The sequence below is a fragment of the Mustela nigripes genome, chromosome 16 (genome assembly GCF_022355385.1).
Source record: "Mustela nigripes isolate SB6536 chromosome 16, MUSNIG.SB6536, whole genome shotgun sequence".
Classification (NCBI taxonomy): domain Eukaryota; kingdom Metazoa; phylum Chordata; class Mammalia; order Carnivora; family Mustelidae; genus Mustela; species Mustela nigripes.
In genome coordinates this window covers 36,429,936-36,445,902 of record NC_081572.1, presented here as the reverse complement: position 1 = coordinate 36,445,902, position 15,967 = coordinate 36,429,936, and the positions used below count along the sequence as shown (strand labels likewise).

Here is a 15,967-nt window from a genome sequence, read left to right as displayed (position 1 = left end):
ATGTTATTTATTTATTGGACAGACAGAGATCACAAGTAGGCAGAGAGACAGAGGAGGAAGCAGGCTCCCTGCTGAGCAGAGAGCCCAATGCAGGGATGCAGGGCTCAATCCCAGGATCCTGGGATCATGACCCGAGCTGAAGGCAGAGGCTTTAACCCACTGAGCCACCTGGCACCCCAGCTTTTTGTTTTTTTTAAACAAAATTAAATAAGACAACAGTTTTGAATATTCATTTTGCATCTTTCATAAAACCTAGAAGCATTGAAGATTCTATTTTATGAATCCAAAAGAGAAGTGTCCAGAAGAGAAGCACGTGGTATCCCCATTTTTCAGATGAGAGCCTTTTTTAAAAAAGACTGCTCCTGTGGCATTAGACTTTAGTAAATATTAAAGCAATTTAAAGTAGTTAAAAATGTGAAGAAGCTTTACATGTAGAAAACCCTAAAGACCACCAAAAAAATGTTAGAACTAGTAAATTAATTCAGTGAAGTTATAGAATACAAAATCAATATGTAAAAATATGTTGCACTTCTATACACTAACAGCAATCTATCAGAAAAATAAATTAAGAAAACGATTTCATTTACACTTGCATCAAGTAGAATAAAAAACCTAGGAATAAATTAAGCCAGGAGCTGAAAGACCTGTATACTGAAAACTTGAAGTCATCGATGAAAGTAATTGAAGAAGACACACACAAAAAAGGAAAGATACTTTGTGCTCATGGGTTGGAAGAATGAGTAAAATGTCCATGTTACCCAAAGCAATCTACAGATTTCAGGACAATTCCTATCAATATTCTAGTGGCATTTTTCACAGAAATAGAACAATCCTAAAATTTGTGTAGAACCACAAAAGACCTCAGAGAGCCAAAGTGGTCTTAAGAAAGAAGAAATCGGGAGCACCTGGGTGGCTCAGCGGGTTAAAGCCTCTGCCTTTGGCTTGGGTCATGATCCCAGGATCCTGGGATGGAGCCCAGCATTGGGCTCTCTGCTCAGCAGGCAGCCTGCTTCCCCCGGCAACCACCTGCCTTTCTGCCTACTTGTGATCTCTCTCTTTGTCAAACAAATTTTTTTTTAAATCTAAAAAAAAAGAAGAAGAAAGAAGAAAGCTGAAGGCATGACATACCCTGATTTTCAAAGTATATCACAGAGCTGTAGTAATCAAAACAATATGATACTAGCATAGAAACAGAAACATAGATCAGTGGAACAGAATAGAGAGTCCAGAAATAAATCCAACATATATGGTCAATTAATTTATGACAAAGGAAGCAAGAGTACACAGTGAGAAAAAGACAGTCTGTTCAATAAATGGTGTTGGGAAAACTGAACAGCCACATGCAAAAGAATGAATCCAGATTACTGTCTTATACACAAAAATTAACTCAAAATGGATTGAAGACTTGAATGTAAGACCTGAAACCATAAGACTCTTAGAAGAAAACATAGGTGGTAAACTTTCAACATTAGTTTTGGCAGTGATTTTTTTGGATCTGATTCCAAAATTAAAGGCAACAAAAGAAAAATAAACAAGTGTAACAACATCAAGCTAAAATGTTTCTGCATAGCAGAGGAAACCATCAACGAAATGAAAAGGCAACCAACTGAATGGGAGAAAATATTTGCAAATCATATATCCATAAGGGTTGATATTCAAAATATACAAAGAACTCATACAGCTCAATAACAACAACAACAAAAATCTGATGGGAAAAAATGGGCAGAGGATCTGAATAGACATTTTGCCTAAGAAGACAAACAAAATGGTCCACAGGCACATGAAAAGATGCCCAACATCACTAATCATTAGGGAAATGCAAATCACATTGCAAACTATAATGAGATACCACCTAACACCTGTTAGAATGACTATTATAAAAAAAGACAAGAAACAATAATGTTGGCAAGGATGTGGGAAAAAGAGAACCCTCATGCCTTGTTGGTGGGAATGTAGGTTGGTACAGCCACTGTGGAAAACTGAAGATTCCTCAAAAAATTTAAAATAGAGCTACCGTATGATCCAGCAGTTCCACTACTGGGTGTTTATCCAAAGAAAATAAGAACACTAACTCATAAAATATATACACACCCCATGTTCATTGTAGCATTATTAAAAATAGCCAAGGTATGGAAGTAACCTAAGTGTGCATTGATGGATGAATTGGTAAAGAAGATATGGCTGACTACTACTCAGCCATAAAGAAGAATGGAATCTTGCCATTGGCAAAAACATGGATGGACCTTGAGGGTATTAGGCTAAGTGAAATAAGTCAGAGAAAGACAAATACCATATGATTTCACTTGTGCCTGGAACCTGAAAAACAAAATGAAAGAAGGATAATAGAATGGTAATTGACGGAGGAAAATGGGAGGTGGGTGAAATTGGTGAAGGTGGTCAAGAGGTTCAAACTTCAGCGTGAGGACTACAGTCAATATATAGTGCATATTTGAAAGTTGGCTTAGAATTCTCATTAAGAGGGGCCTGGGTGGCTCACTGGGTTAAAGCCTCTGCCTTCAGCTCAGGTCATGATCTTAGGGTCCTGGGATTGAGCCCCGCATTGGGGTCTCTGCTCGGCGGGGAGCCTGCTTCCTCCTCTCTCTCTGGCTGCCTCTCTGCCTACTTGTGATCTTTGTCTGTCAAATAAATAATGAAAAATCTTTTTTAAAAAAAGTTCTCATTAAGAGAAAAAAATTTTTTTGTAACTTTGGTGACAAATGGTAGTTAGACTTATTGTGGTGATCATCTCACAGTGTATATACTGTTATGGAATCACTGTGTTGTACACCTGAAACTATGTAACTATGTAGTTATAACTACCTGTATAACTATGTAGTTATATGTTAACTATGTAGTTATATATGTAGTTATAACTATACAATTATAAACTATATAATATATATTAGCCATACCTCAACAACAACAAAAAAGGCAGGTTGAGAGGCACATGGTTCAGTTTGAAGCTGGCTGTGGATGATGGATGGGCAAAGCTAGAGATAGTCAGGGCTGATGTTACTTACCTTCATCTGTGTATCTGTGTGTGACTCTAGTTTTTAAAAGTTGATTTATTTAAAATTTTTTGGATTTTGAAAAAAGAATGTGAAGATGCAAAACCAATATTATTAAATGAAGTCCCTATAGGCAAGGCTTATTACATAAGTAAACCTCACATTTAACAGTAAAGAGCTGCAATGATGTATAGACTTTAGAGCCAAAGATCTTTTAAACATAGTCCTCAGTTGGGGTTTATCATCTTAAATTGACCTTTGAGTTGTTTGACTTAGCACTTTATGGTGTCCTGATTTTGGCTTTTTACGGTACCACCTCAGTATTTTGTTTACAATGTTCTGTAATTTTCATTCCTCAAGTGGTAACTTCACTGACGTGAACTATGTATGCAAAGTATATGGGTTAGGCGTGGTATATTTAAGATGACAAGAATGTATTATGCATTGTTTCTAACTGGCATAATGAAATTTAATCATCAGAGTACATATCTGTCCAGAATGTATTCAGCAGCATGAAGGAGGTAGGTTCTCTAAAATGTGGCACATACTGGTGTGAGAAATATTATCCAAACAACTGACTTGGGTGTCAAAAGTCATCACCACTTTGATGTAAACTGTTAGTGGTCTCGGGGACAAAACTGGTATGAACCTAATAAAAGAAGGAAGGGAATTTTGAGTTTAAATTTTTTTGTTTTTGAACAAAATGTGAAATACCTATAAAATTGCTTTTTGAAAGAAAAAAATTGTGTGTAAATAGACATCGAAGTGTTTTTCATTCATTTAATAATTCCATTTGACTCTCGTTGCATGTTAGTTCTTGTTCACCTCTGCTATTCATGTTTCAGTATATTCTTTTGGAATTGTACTACATCTTAATTTCTTTTTTCCTTGTTGATTTTCATTTCCGTGTGTTTCATTGCCATTTTCCATTTTGCAGATTATCCCACATCATCTCATTCTACTAAAACTGTCTCCCCATCATCTGCCTTTCTTGATGAAGAAGAATTCAGTGACTTTATGCAGGGGCCTGTTGAAGTGCCCACATGTGGTCCTTCTTCCACTTCCCAGCCTTTTCAGTCTTTCCATCCCACCACCCCACTTGGCCAGTTGCATACACAGAAGGCTGGAGCACAGCCTCTCCCTCCAGGTCAGATTCCAGTGTCTTTTGCCTTACATGGTGTCCCTGGGCAAATTCCTTCTTTCTCTACTGCTGCAGCCTCATACAATGTACAGAAAGCAGGTAACTCCTAGAATATTAATGGAACCATTCTTAAGATAATCTTGGGTAATTTATTTCTCTTATGTAAGTAAAATGATACACTGTTGTTGGTAAAGAAACATGTACCTGAATGTATGACTACTACTCAAATTCACTAAAATAAGAATCTAGATTTTTTAATTCTGGGGGCCTCACATTCTAGAAAAATGTTTTAAAACCCTTGCTCTTAAATAAGGAGCTATTTAAACCATCTTTGAACTTTAAAAACAAATAGATTTCTACAGAGTACTCTTGTTTGAGAAAATCGCCAATATTGAGAAAATCACCAATATTAGAATATTTCACTTTCTAAAATGAAAGTGAAGTTACTTTCACTTTAGAAAGTGTTCTCTCTGGTTCAGTGGTAGAGCACTTGGGGGTCAGAAGCCTGGGTTCCCTATTTATTGTCAGTGTGTCCTTGGACAAATCTTTAAACCTACCTTAGTTTAGCACTTGTGAAAAGATGGGGAGGGTGGGGACAGTTAAACCTTCATTTCTGAGACATAGATCCTAGCAGACATATACTTAGTCCAAACTTCCTCAATAGGCAGATGTAGAAACACACCCAGAGATGACATGATTGGCCAGGGGCCCCCTAGTAGTGAGTAGAAGTGTCTCTATCTTGTGTAGGTCTCCAGAAGTAGCACCCCTTCCACTCTACCATTCTACCTGCCAGCCCATAGAATTCTTGAGAACTGAAGTAGGTAATGATATTTAAGTTCTCTAAAAAGCTCTAAAGTCTTTCAGGTCCTATACAAATGTGTAGTGATTGAATTATTTCAAAATTTACACTATGTGTGGCAGGGCCTACCCTTGAGAATCTGGGGATGGAAATGGATGGTTGAAAACAAATTTGCAATTATATACAAATTAACCCTTCATGCTGTTTGTTTAGGCCCTTCCTTGGAGGAGAAGCTCCTCGTATCTTGTGATATAAGTACGTCTGGGCAGGAACAAATTAAATTAAATACCTCTGAAGTTGGGCACAAAGCCCTAGGCCCAGGTTCCAGTAAGAACCATCCCAGTTTAACGACCAAAAACGGGGGTGCTGTAGATGGACGTGTAAGTGGTACCACCACTACAGAGGCAGAAAAGACTTCAGACCAAAACCTGTCCATTGAAGAGAGTGGTGAGCTCATGAAATATTCAGCAAAAAGTTGATTTAACCAAATATCGCTCAAATGCTAACACCTTAAGCATTAATCTTCAAATGAATGCTGCTTGATTTTGCTAATCAGTATTTTGCTTAAAATACTTCTAATGCATTCCTTTCTCCAATTAACCCCTACGATTTTGCTCTGAATTCTTTTGGCACAGTTATTCCTTTTAAAAATTTTGTGATAACCAGTTTTTCAAAATCAGAATCCTTCCTCATTTTAAATTTCTTTTCCTTTTATTTTATAAAAACTCTTTTTCCCGTCTTACACTTTCTGTTCTTCCATAAAGGTTGAAAGTTAAAATTTAACTGGAAAAGTCACCAATGAGAAATAGTTTTGTTTCTCTGAAATAAACCATGCACACTGCTGTCTAAAAAAATCCAAGTTTTTATAAACTCAGCTTGTAGAGATGAATTAGAATTTGCGTGGCCTAGGAGACAAACTTTTAGAGGATTTTTCTGAACAAAATAAAAATTAAAAATCCTATACATCTAAGGCAGCAGTGTCATCATATTCAGGTAAAAAAAAAAATCAGACTTTGCAAAGAAATATTATTAAAAGCTGCAAGGAAAGCTTGAGCAATTACATTTTTTTCACGTGTGTAATTTTTAAACTACCAGATGTTATGTTTTCTCCTTTAATTTATAATACATGTGAAATGTTGCAAGCCTCCTGTGATTCAGAATATTGGTTTGGTACATCTTAGTTTTTTTTGCTTTCCCTTTAGGACATAGTTAATGTACAAGAGTTGTTTAGAAACCAAATCTTTTAATCGTATTGGTGACTTTTTTTTAGTATCTTCGGCCAGCACTCTTCTTATATAAAAGGGTGACTCAGTGCAGTTTCCCCATCTTCTGCATGGATTGTTAGGTACGTTAAATAACGTCTCTTATCTCCTAGGTGTGGGAGTATTTCCCTCACAGGATCCCGTTCAGCCCAGAATGCCTCCTTGGATTTGCAATGAGAGTTTGGTTCCAGGTAAGAAAGCTGCTTTGTCCAGCATTCCCATCTGGATATTTTACTTTAAGTGTTGAAAACAGAGTTGTGGATATTTACTCTTGTGGTTACAAAATATGCAGAAGGAATTTTAATATTTTTCTTGTTTATTTTTTTCTGAAAAAGTACAGAAAATTTAAAAGATCTGATGTTTAAGACAGCCTTATATGTAAAATAGCTATATAAATGTGGGAGAAATGTTTTGCATTAATATTTTATTGACCATCATAGACTTTTATTTCTAAAAGCTTTGCTTAGATTTATCATGCTTTAAAAGATATTTTTATTTCATAGATTATTAATAACCTCTCAAGAATAGTACCAATAAGGGTGCCTGGGTGGCCCAGTTGGTTAAGTGTCTGCTTTCGGCTCAAGTCATGATCCCAGGGTCCTGGGACTGAGTCCCACGTCAGGCTCAGTGTTCAGTGGGGAGGCTGCTGCTTCCTCTTTTCTGCTGCTCCCCCTGCTTGTGCTCTCTTTGTCTCTCAAATAAATGTATAAAATCTTTAAAAAAAAAAGTAGTACTAATACATTTAATGTAATTTTCTGAACTCATGGTGATTTTATATTTTAAAGTATATTTGTCTTATGATATATGATATTATATGAAGGGGCGCCTGGGTAGCTTAGTTGTTAAGCGTCTGCCTTTGGCTCAGATCATGATCCCAGGGTCCTGGGGTAGAGCCCTGCATCAGGCTCCCCTGCATCAGAGCCCTGCAGCAGGGAGCCTACTTCTTTCTCTCCCATCCCACTCCCCCTGCTTGTGTTCCCTCTCTTGCTGCTGCATCTCTGTGTCAAATAAATAAATAAATAATCTTTTTTCTTAAATGTGAACTAAAAGACCAACTGGCATTTTTTTCAACATTGGAAGGTGGTGTTTACTTTTTACTTTAGGTATATTTTTACTGCTGAGAAAAAAAAAAAAAAAAAACCCTTAGGTGCATATGTTGTGATTGCATTCAGTTGCTATGAGGAAATAACTCTATTGAGCTGTGGCTGATGCACCCACAGTAATGACGATTATAGCAGCATGTGTTAATGGGTCTTAATATATTGTAACATGTGTGATTTGCTCTATTTTGCCAATCCCTGAAAACTGCATAAAAGTAGGTTTTCTTCCAAGTGCCCATTAGACAATCTGCATCTTCTTCCTCTCTGTGTTCAAGCCAAACAAACAGAACCCAGATCCAGTATATTTTGAGTTCCTTCCATTTTCTGCCAGCTTGTATTTCTTTCTCCCTCCTTCCAAACATACATGCACATATTATTTCCTAGCCAAAATATGTGTTTTTATAGCCAGCCTACTAACCTATAATCCATATTTAAATCCTGGATATAAATTTTTTGCTTTAAACATTTTTTTTTTCTGTCTGCCTTAGCCCTACCCACTGTCATCCTCCAAAATGCCTCTTAAGTAGGATTGCCAGATTTAGCAAATATCATATACAACATCCATTCAATTTTGAATTTCAGATAAATACTAAATAACTGTTTAGTATAAAAGTATGTCCCGTGTGATATTAACATCCTTTATTTTATATGGCAACCTCATCTCTAAGAACCTTTCTCATTTTGTCCTTTGGAAACCCCATTTGTTGTGGAAAAATTCCTCAGCAATCCCTTCCCTTTTTTCTTTTTTATTTATTTATTTTTTAAGAAGATTTATTTATTTATTTGACAGAAAGAGATCACAAGTAGGCAGAGAGGCAGGCAGAGAGAGAGAGAGGAAGAAACAGGATCCCTGCTGAGCAGAGAGCTGAAGCTAGACTGGATCCCAGGAGCTTCGGACCACAACCCAAGCCAAAGGCAGAGGCCCCAACCCACTGAGCCCTCCCATCCCTTATTTTTCAAACATGTATTCTGCTCTATCAACTTAACTGAAAGTTGCTTTCTCTGAAGGCTCTATTCCCGTAGTACCTTACCCAGTGCTGTTTTTGCTCAGAGCCTCTAACCCACTGGGGGAGGAGACAGGTGGTACTGGTATAGTTCTCGCCTCCCCACTGCTATTTGCAGACTCTTCCCACCACCATTACTCTACAGCTCTGTTGATACTGCCTCTGTCTTAGCATCGTTACTGTCTTCTCTTGAGCACTAAGACTTTTTCTGACTCTTAGCCCCAAATCTTCATCTTTGGGACCAAGTTCCAACCTGTCTTCTAAGCTGCAGACTCTCTTTTTATGTTGGATATTTCTGCTTGAATAATCTTTACAGCAGTTCAAACCCTGACATGGCTTCGGTTCTGTTAAAGCAGTTTGACTAAGGATTATTCTTGTGTCAGCAACAAGGGCAACCAAGAGCAGTCACCTTTAATATGTTTACATTTGTAATCTGGTCTTTCCCTTGATAGATGCCTATAAGAAAATTTTAGAAATCACAATGACTCCAACTGGAATAGATACTGCTAAACTTTATCCCATTCTGATGTCGTCTGGACTTCCCAGGGAAACTCTTGGACAGATATGGGCCTTAGCTAATCGAACTACACCTGGCAGACTGACTAAGGAAGAGCTTTATACTGTTCTCGCCATGATAGCGGTAACACAGGTAGATGTTGTTTCTTAAGTTAGAGCAAAAACTTTTCAATACAAATCCTATTGACTACAATGTTGAAGAACTTCCTGTATGTCAAAATTTAGATTATTTTTAGGATACAGTACTTCAAAATGTATAGTTTTATATGCACATTCTAGCAGTATATTCCTTTGTTTAAAGACTGTTTAGTGTATTAACATTCTCTGATCTAACTGTACCCTTTCTGAACTTGAAAGTTATTCAGTAATAGATGAAATTACGCTTCTTGTTTTTGAAGGCCTTGTTTAAAATTCCTTAAATATAAAGTATTCTTGGTCTGGTAGCAGTTTTTCTCATAATACAAAATCATTTTAAATGATTCGATTATAATGAATCATCCGAACTTGTCAGAGAGGACAGTGTCACCATTGAGCTGTGTTAACCATTTCTTTGCCTGATACTAGGTTTACATGACCTTGTAAGTTATTTTCTTGTATCAAATTCATGAGTTTTGGAACTCCCGGTTGGAAAGCTTTCAGAACTACTTGTATATTTAGGTCTCCCTTTGCTGAATTTAGATTGTATGTGGTTTGCAATCCCCTAAAATGTTCCCATTTTCCTTCTATTCTGTATAGAGGGGTGTTCCTGCCATGAGTCCTGATGCTTTAAGTCAATTTCCAGCCGCTCCTATTCCAACTTTAAGTGGCTTTCCTATGACTTTGCCTACTGGGGTGAGTCAGCCAACTGGGATGTCTTCAGGCCCTGCAGGCTCCATACCCCTCAACCTCGGACAGCCAGTTATGGGCATTAACCTTGTTGGACCAGTTGGGGGAGCTGCAGCCCAGGCTTCTAGTGGCTTCATGTCATCTTACCCTGCAAATCAGGTAAGTGGAGAAGCTGTGTATATTCCAAATAATCCCTGAAGGTGAATCTGGACAGCTTTTTTTCCAAGGATGCAGAGAAGATTGTTGTATTATAATGGACACTGGAGGTGAAAATTAAACAGTAGTAAAACAATACAAAATTTAATTTCTCATTGTTTTAAAAAAATGAAGAAATTTCTTGCACCTTAAGGGATTTGAATTTTGGCTAAAAGTTTATATAGTTCTTTTTAGTATATTCATTTTAAACATCAAGCTTAATGAGGTTAACTAAATTCCTAGACTGTGTCTTTTGGAAGAGCTACTAAACCTGAAATTCAAATGTTTCCATTTATTTTTCACTTCTCAGATTAGCAAAAAGTTTAGAAAACATAATAGTGTCAGGGAAAATGGTTTGCTGGTACAGCCTTCTTGGAAGGCAGGTTTGGCAATAGCTACCCAAATTATAAATGTCTGTATTTTCTGACCTCGCAGTCACACTGTTAGGAATCTGTCCCATAGAAATAGTAACTCAGGGGCGACTGGGTGGCTCAGTGGGTTGAAGCCTCTGCCTTCGGCTCAGGTCATGATCCCAGCATCCTGGGATCGAGCCCCACATCGGGCTCTCTGCTCAGCAGGGAGCCTGCTTCCTCCTCTCTCTCTGCTTACTTGTAATCTCTGTCTGTCAAATAAATAAATAAAATCTTTTAAAAAAAAAAAAGAAATAGTAACTCAGATGAACAAAAATATGCAAGGATATTTTTCACAGCATTGTTTGTTAGAGTAAAAAGTTAGAAATAACTAAATGTCCCTTAGAGGAAGGAAGGTTAAATAAATTTGGCTTCATCCATATAGTGGTAAACTATTTTATCATTAAAATGAATGAACTACTACATGTACAACATGCAAAAAATGTCCACGTTATAATTGCATCTTTTTTTTTCAAGTGCAGAACAATGTAGTATAAGCTCATTTTTCTGTAAAACAAGTGAACTGTTCACAGTTCTTAACTTTCAGAGCATGTGATTAGGAGTCAGTGTTCATTGTTGATTTTATACATATTTTAATGGATTATAACAAGCTTGTATCACTTTTGTAATTCACATCATGTATAAAATGTTTTTTAAAGATGGCAGGTTCTCAGTAATAAATGTGATTTAGCTGTTTTTATAATTTTTTTATTAACATATAATGTATTATTAGCCCCAGGGGTACAGGTCTTTGAATCGCCAGGTTTACACACTTCATAGCACATATGATTCAGCTATTTTAAAATTGTGTAGATTAGTTCGTTTGCCAGAAAGTTAGTTCTTGTCTTGTATCTAAAAATACAGGACGGGGGTACCTGGGTGGCTTAGTCAGTTAAGCTTCTGACTCGATTTTGGCTCAAGTCGTGATTTTATGGGTGAGATTGAGCCATGTGTCAGGCTCCACACTGGGGGTGAAGTCTGCTTAAGATTCTGTCTCTCTCTCCCTCTCCCTTTGACCCTCCCACCACCCCACCCTGCCCCCGCAATAAAAAAATACAAGACAGATTCTTGCTTTGGATACTGGAGTTGTGTTATATCTAAAGTGTGTTCTTCTAAAATTAGATAGTCATGCTTACCTAATTTAGGTACCTAAACTGGGAGATTTAAAAGGTAGTTTTTGAGTTTGACAGTTGTAAATTTGTTATTTACTCTTGTATCAATTCAATCTCTCTATTTAAATGTCCTCTATAAACGTAGGTGGTAAAACCAGAAGAAGACGACTTCCAGGATTTTCAAGATGCTTCTAAGTCAGGATCCCTTGATGACTCATTCACTGATTTCCAGGAGTTGCCTGCTTCTTCAAAAACAAGTAATTCCCAGCATGGAAACAGGTAGAAAACAGTTGGATATAGTTAACATTGTGTTTAATAATTGAGAAAGGGGCATCTATAGTGAGAAGCCTACGTAAGAAAGTTAAGACTTCTTACTCTCGTGCTTTCCTTGATTATTCTCTCTTTATTATTGTTTTACCCTTGAAACTTTTCTCCACATTGTCCACCCAAAACTTTAGCACTACCATTTCCTCCCAGTACACACCACTTGCCAATATTTTTTTCTTTGCCTGTGCTATAAGTCTGATTACAGGGGCGCCTGCCTTCAGCTCAGGTCATGATCTCAGGGTCCTTGGATTGAGCCCTGCATCGCATCGCATCATCAGGCTCTCTGCTCAGCGGGAAGCCTGCTTCCTCCTCTCTTTCTCTGACTGCCTCTCTGCCTACTTGTGATCTCTGTCTTTCAAATAAATAAAATCTTTAAAAAAAGTAAAATTTATAAACCTGATTATAAAAATAAACCTGATTATAGCCAAGTGTACCTGTATGGTGATGACTTCATGTTCTCTTATCAGAAGCAAGTCGTTGGCTGTTGAAAAGTTTTTTAGACAGGGCCACATAATATGATATTTTTACAGTATAACATGCTGTTGATTTTCCACAGAAATAATAATTCAGAAATCTAAATGTGATTATTTATTCATTTCTCCTTTATGTTTGATATCAGTGACTTTTAGGCCTTCAGATTTCTGTTCATTTTTTTGCATATATAGTTACATAACTGTTTCTGTAATGCTTGTGTACTAGCTTCACTTTTAGGTTATGGTAACTGACTCAATATGTTGCCAGCACCTTTCCATTATTTTTTAAAAGTTTTTAGGGGTGCCTGGGTGGCATTGGGCTCCCTGCTCAGAAGGTTGTCTGCTTCTTCTCCCTCTCACCCTCCTTGTTCTCTCTCTCTTTCTCTCAAATATATAAAACCTTAAAAAAAAAAAAGTTTTTAGATACTACTTCTTCCATAGAGTAGAATATACCAGACTTTGAGCAAGCAGTTAGGAATTTCTCTGGTTATTTTTGGAACTTGTTTCTGTTTGGATACGTTTACCATTTCTCTTACGTTCCTATTTATGCAGTATCATTTATCTTTTCCATTTTAACCAATTGATTATCTCTTAATGCTTCCTGTGTATACACTGTAACAAGAACTAAGGGATAGGCTTTGTAGGTAACTACAAATTAAGAAAAGAGGGGTGCCTGGGTGGCTCAGTTGTTAAATGTCTGTCTCCGGCTCAGGTCATGATTGCAGGGTCCTGGAATCAAGCCCCACATCAAGCTCCTTGCTCAATGGGAAGCCTGCTTCTCCCTCTTCTACTTCCCCTGCTTATGTTTCCGCCTCTGGCTGTCTCTCTTTCTCTCTCAAATAAATAAATAAAATCTTTTTTAAAAATTTAAAAAACAGATTAGGAAAAGAATTATTATCCTGATTTTAAGAATTTGTCAGGTAACCATAAGTGCCACAGAGGAGAAACATTTGAAGGGTGGGACTATAAAATAACAGTGATTTCCAAACCCACTACAGTGGCACACAGTTAACCAATAGATACATAATAATACTTCTTTTTCCTGTCTCTTCCTTCAAACAAAATATATATGTTCTACTCTCTAGAACCTACCTGAATGACCCAGGGCATCTGCTGTTACCTGCATAACATTAGATTCAGTGTTTTCCTACTCAAAGCTAAATAAAAATGTGTTAAAAATCACTGTTCCCTTCCTTGGTGAATCAGGTCACCATATCCAGTCACCAAATCAGAAACATGTCCTTTATCTTTAGTTCCATGCTCTCTCCTTTACCACCACCAACTCTGTCAGCTCTGCTTGGCATGAAAAAGGCTGGATGTGCTCTTGCCCCTGCCTGTCCTCTCGACCGTTGCTCTTCCCCCACAGCTTATGCTCCAGCCGTGCCATGAGGACTCTGCACTGACCGTACTTTTTCAGGTTTCTGACCTTTACCCTTCTTCAATCTGAAATTCTCTCAAGAGTTCTTTCTGGTTCTACTTCAAAAATCAGTTTAACATAGGAAGTGTTTACTAACCTCTCTGCATCAGTTGGCACCTCAAAGATGAGGGCCCTCCCTCTTTACTGCCCTGGTGCCTCATAGATGTCTGGGCCCCGATGACTGGTTTATCTGTTTCCCTTACTAGGCTATTGTACTTGATGAAGGTCTTTCCTGGCAATATTTGTAGTCCCTAGCAATATTATGTAATTAATAAAGGATTATTGGGGCACCTGGGTGGCTCAGTGGGTTAAAGCCTCTGCCTTCGGCTCAGGTCATGATCCCAAGGTCCTGGGATCGAGCCCCGCATCGGGCTCTCTGCTCAGCAGAGAGTCTGCTTCCTCCTCTCTGCCTGCCTCTCTGCCTACTTGTAATCTCTGTCTGTCAAATAAATAAATAAAATCTTAAAAAAATAAATAAATAAAGGATTATTGAATGAAGGTGTTGCAGTATGTAGGTTATAAACCAAATTAGTGGTTTACTCCTCCGGGGAAAGAAAAAAAACCCTTAGTGGGTGAAGTTGAAGTTTGGGCATAGAAAGCTTTAAGATGTTGGCCTAGTCCAAGATTCATGGGATATTAGCAATTTTGTGTGGCATTATCTCCACATAATAGTTTACTTTCATACACAGTCATACTCTGTAGGCTTTTTTTTTTTTTTTCAGTTCTGACTTGATTACTTCCATGCTTACATGAAAACATTTTGCTCATGTCTAAGAATCCACACTCATTGTTTATTTACACATTGAAAAACATTTACTTACCATCTGCTATATGCCAGACATTGGGGTAGGCACCAGAACTATAAAAGCAGAAAATGCAGTTCCTGCTATAAAGAAGCTGAGTTTTATCTGGGTATTTATTATATCTGATAAAAAATTCTCTTAGAATTGGTCCTTCAGTCTTTTTGTGTGTGTGTGTGTACCTGTATAATGAATTCCCTAGTTTATGATTTATATTCCATATTATGAGTTTATTTTAAAGAGTTGTTTGTTAAATGATGATATAAATGGCTAAGGCTAGGTGAGCATTTTTTTTTTTTTAACAGGCTCCATACCCAGTGTGGAGCCCATCACAGGACTTGATCTCAGGACCCTGAGACCAAGACCTGAGCTAAGACCAAGACTTGGACTCTTAAAGGATTGAACTACCCAGACACCCCTTGGGCAGCACTTTTAAGCAAAAAATGGGCATTATTTGTCCGAGAAGATGAAAAGCCAAGTAAGGTGTTAGAAGTAGGCTGGGGTGGAGACTCCTGTTAGTCTGTGAAAAAAAAAAAAAAAATCTCAGTTAAGGGCAGCACCAATGTGGGATGGCTTATGATTTATGACATAATTTGTAAAGTATTTTAGAGATAAGAAGTGGCCTGAGGAAAGGGATCCCGGCTACTGTGTGGGGTAAATTCAACTGCCATAGTAATCCTATGATGAGATGATGAAAGTACTCTGGGTTTAGAGTCAGGCACTGAAAAGTGTGCGCTTGAGAAATTGGTCAGACTCAGTGTCGAACTGAGTGTCAGAGGAGAAATAGCACTTGAATCAGCATGAAAGGGAATGTGGAAGTCAGCAGTGTCGTTCATTTATCCATTCCCAAAATACTTAACTGTGAGCCAGCACTGGGGAGCCTGGAACAGGAAACACCACAGACCAAGGATAAAAGAGTTCAAAAAGGATTAAGGTGGAGGGGTTTTGAATTGGTTAGCCTCATTTTACTTTTTAAGTGACAGTATTTAGTGTGGTGTCTGTCCGATCATATTGGGGTTGGGGTGTCCCCAAATGTGAGGTGATAATCAGGTGGAGGCCAGTGTACGGGCGGTGAAAGGATTCCCCCCAGGCAGAACAAAGGAAATAGAATTTATTGAATACACTGCAAGGGAGCAGCAGGCTGGAGTGCAAAGGAGAGACCACCAGGCAGTGGATAGGAGCTGTTTTTATTTATGGGGTTTTTTTTTTATTTTTAATTTTTTAAAAGGTTTTTATTTATTATTTGACAGAGATCACAAGTAGACAGAGAGGCAGGCAGAGAGGAGCAACAGGCTCCCCGCTGAGCAGAGAGCCTGCCGTGGGGGCCGGGGGGGGGGGGGGGGGGCACTCTCTCCCAGGACTCTGGGATCACCACCAGAGCCGAAGGCAGAGGCTTTAAACCACTGAGCCACCCAGGCTCCCCATGGGAGCTATTTTTGAAGGGGGAAGGTGGGGTAGTGTAGCCACAAATGGAATTTTCCCTATTTAGTGATGTTGCCAAATAGCCCATTGGTCTGTTAGGGCCTGTGGATGTTTTCAGCAGAGGGCTTGTCTCTACTTGGCCAGGTGGTCACTGTG

The 15,967-nt window shown here is 38.1% G+C and overlaps 1 protein-coding gene across 1 annotated transcript in view; it reads left to right on the top strand.

Moving 5' to 3' along the window:
- The window catches only part of SYNRG (synergin gamma), an 88,299-nt gene that overhangs the window by 32,088 nt on the left and 40,244 nt on the right, over positions 1–15,967 (top strand). Inside the window, exons 4-9 of the mRNA XM_059378563.1 lie at positions 3,939–4,248; positions 5,162–5,395; positions 6,324–6,401; positions 8,767–8,963; positions 9,566–9,814; positions 11,518–11,651. Of these exons, the coding sequence (XP_059234546.1) occupies positions 3,939–4,248; positions 5,162–5,395; positions 6,324–6,401; positions 8,767–8,963; positions 9,566–9,814; positions 11,518–11,651 (1,202 nt within the window). The remainder of the gene's footprint in view (positions 1–3,938; positions 4,249–5,161; positions 5,396–6,323; positions 6,402–8,766; positions 8,964–9,565; positions 9,815–11,517; positions 11,652–15,967) is intronic.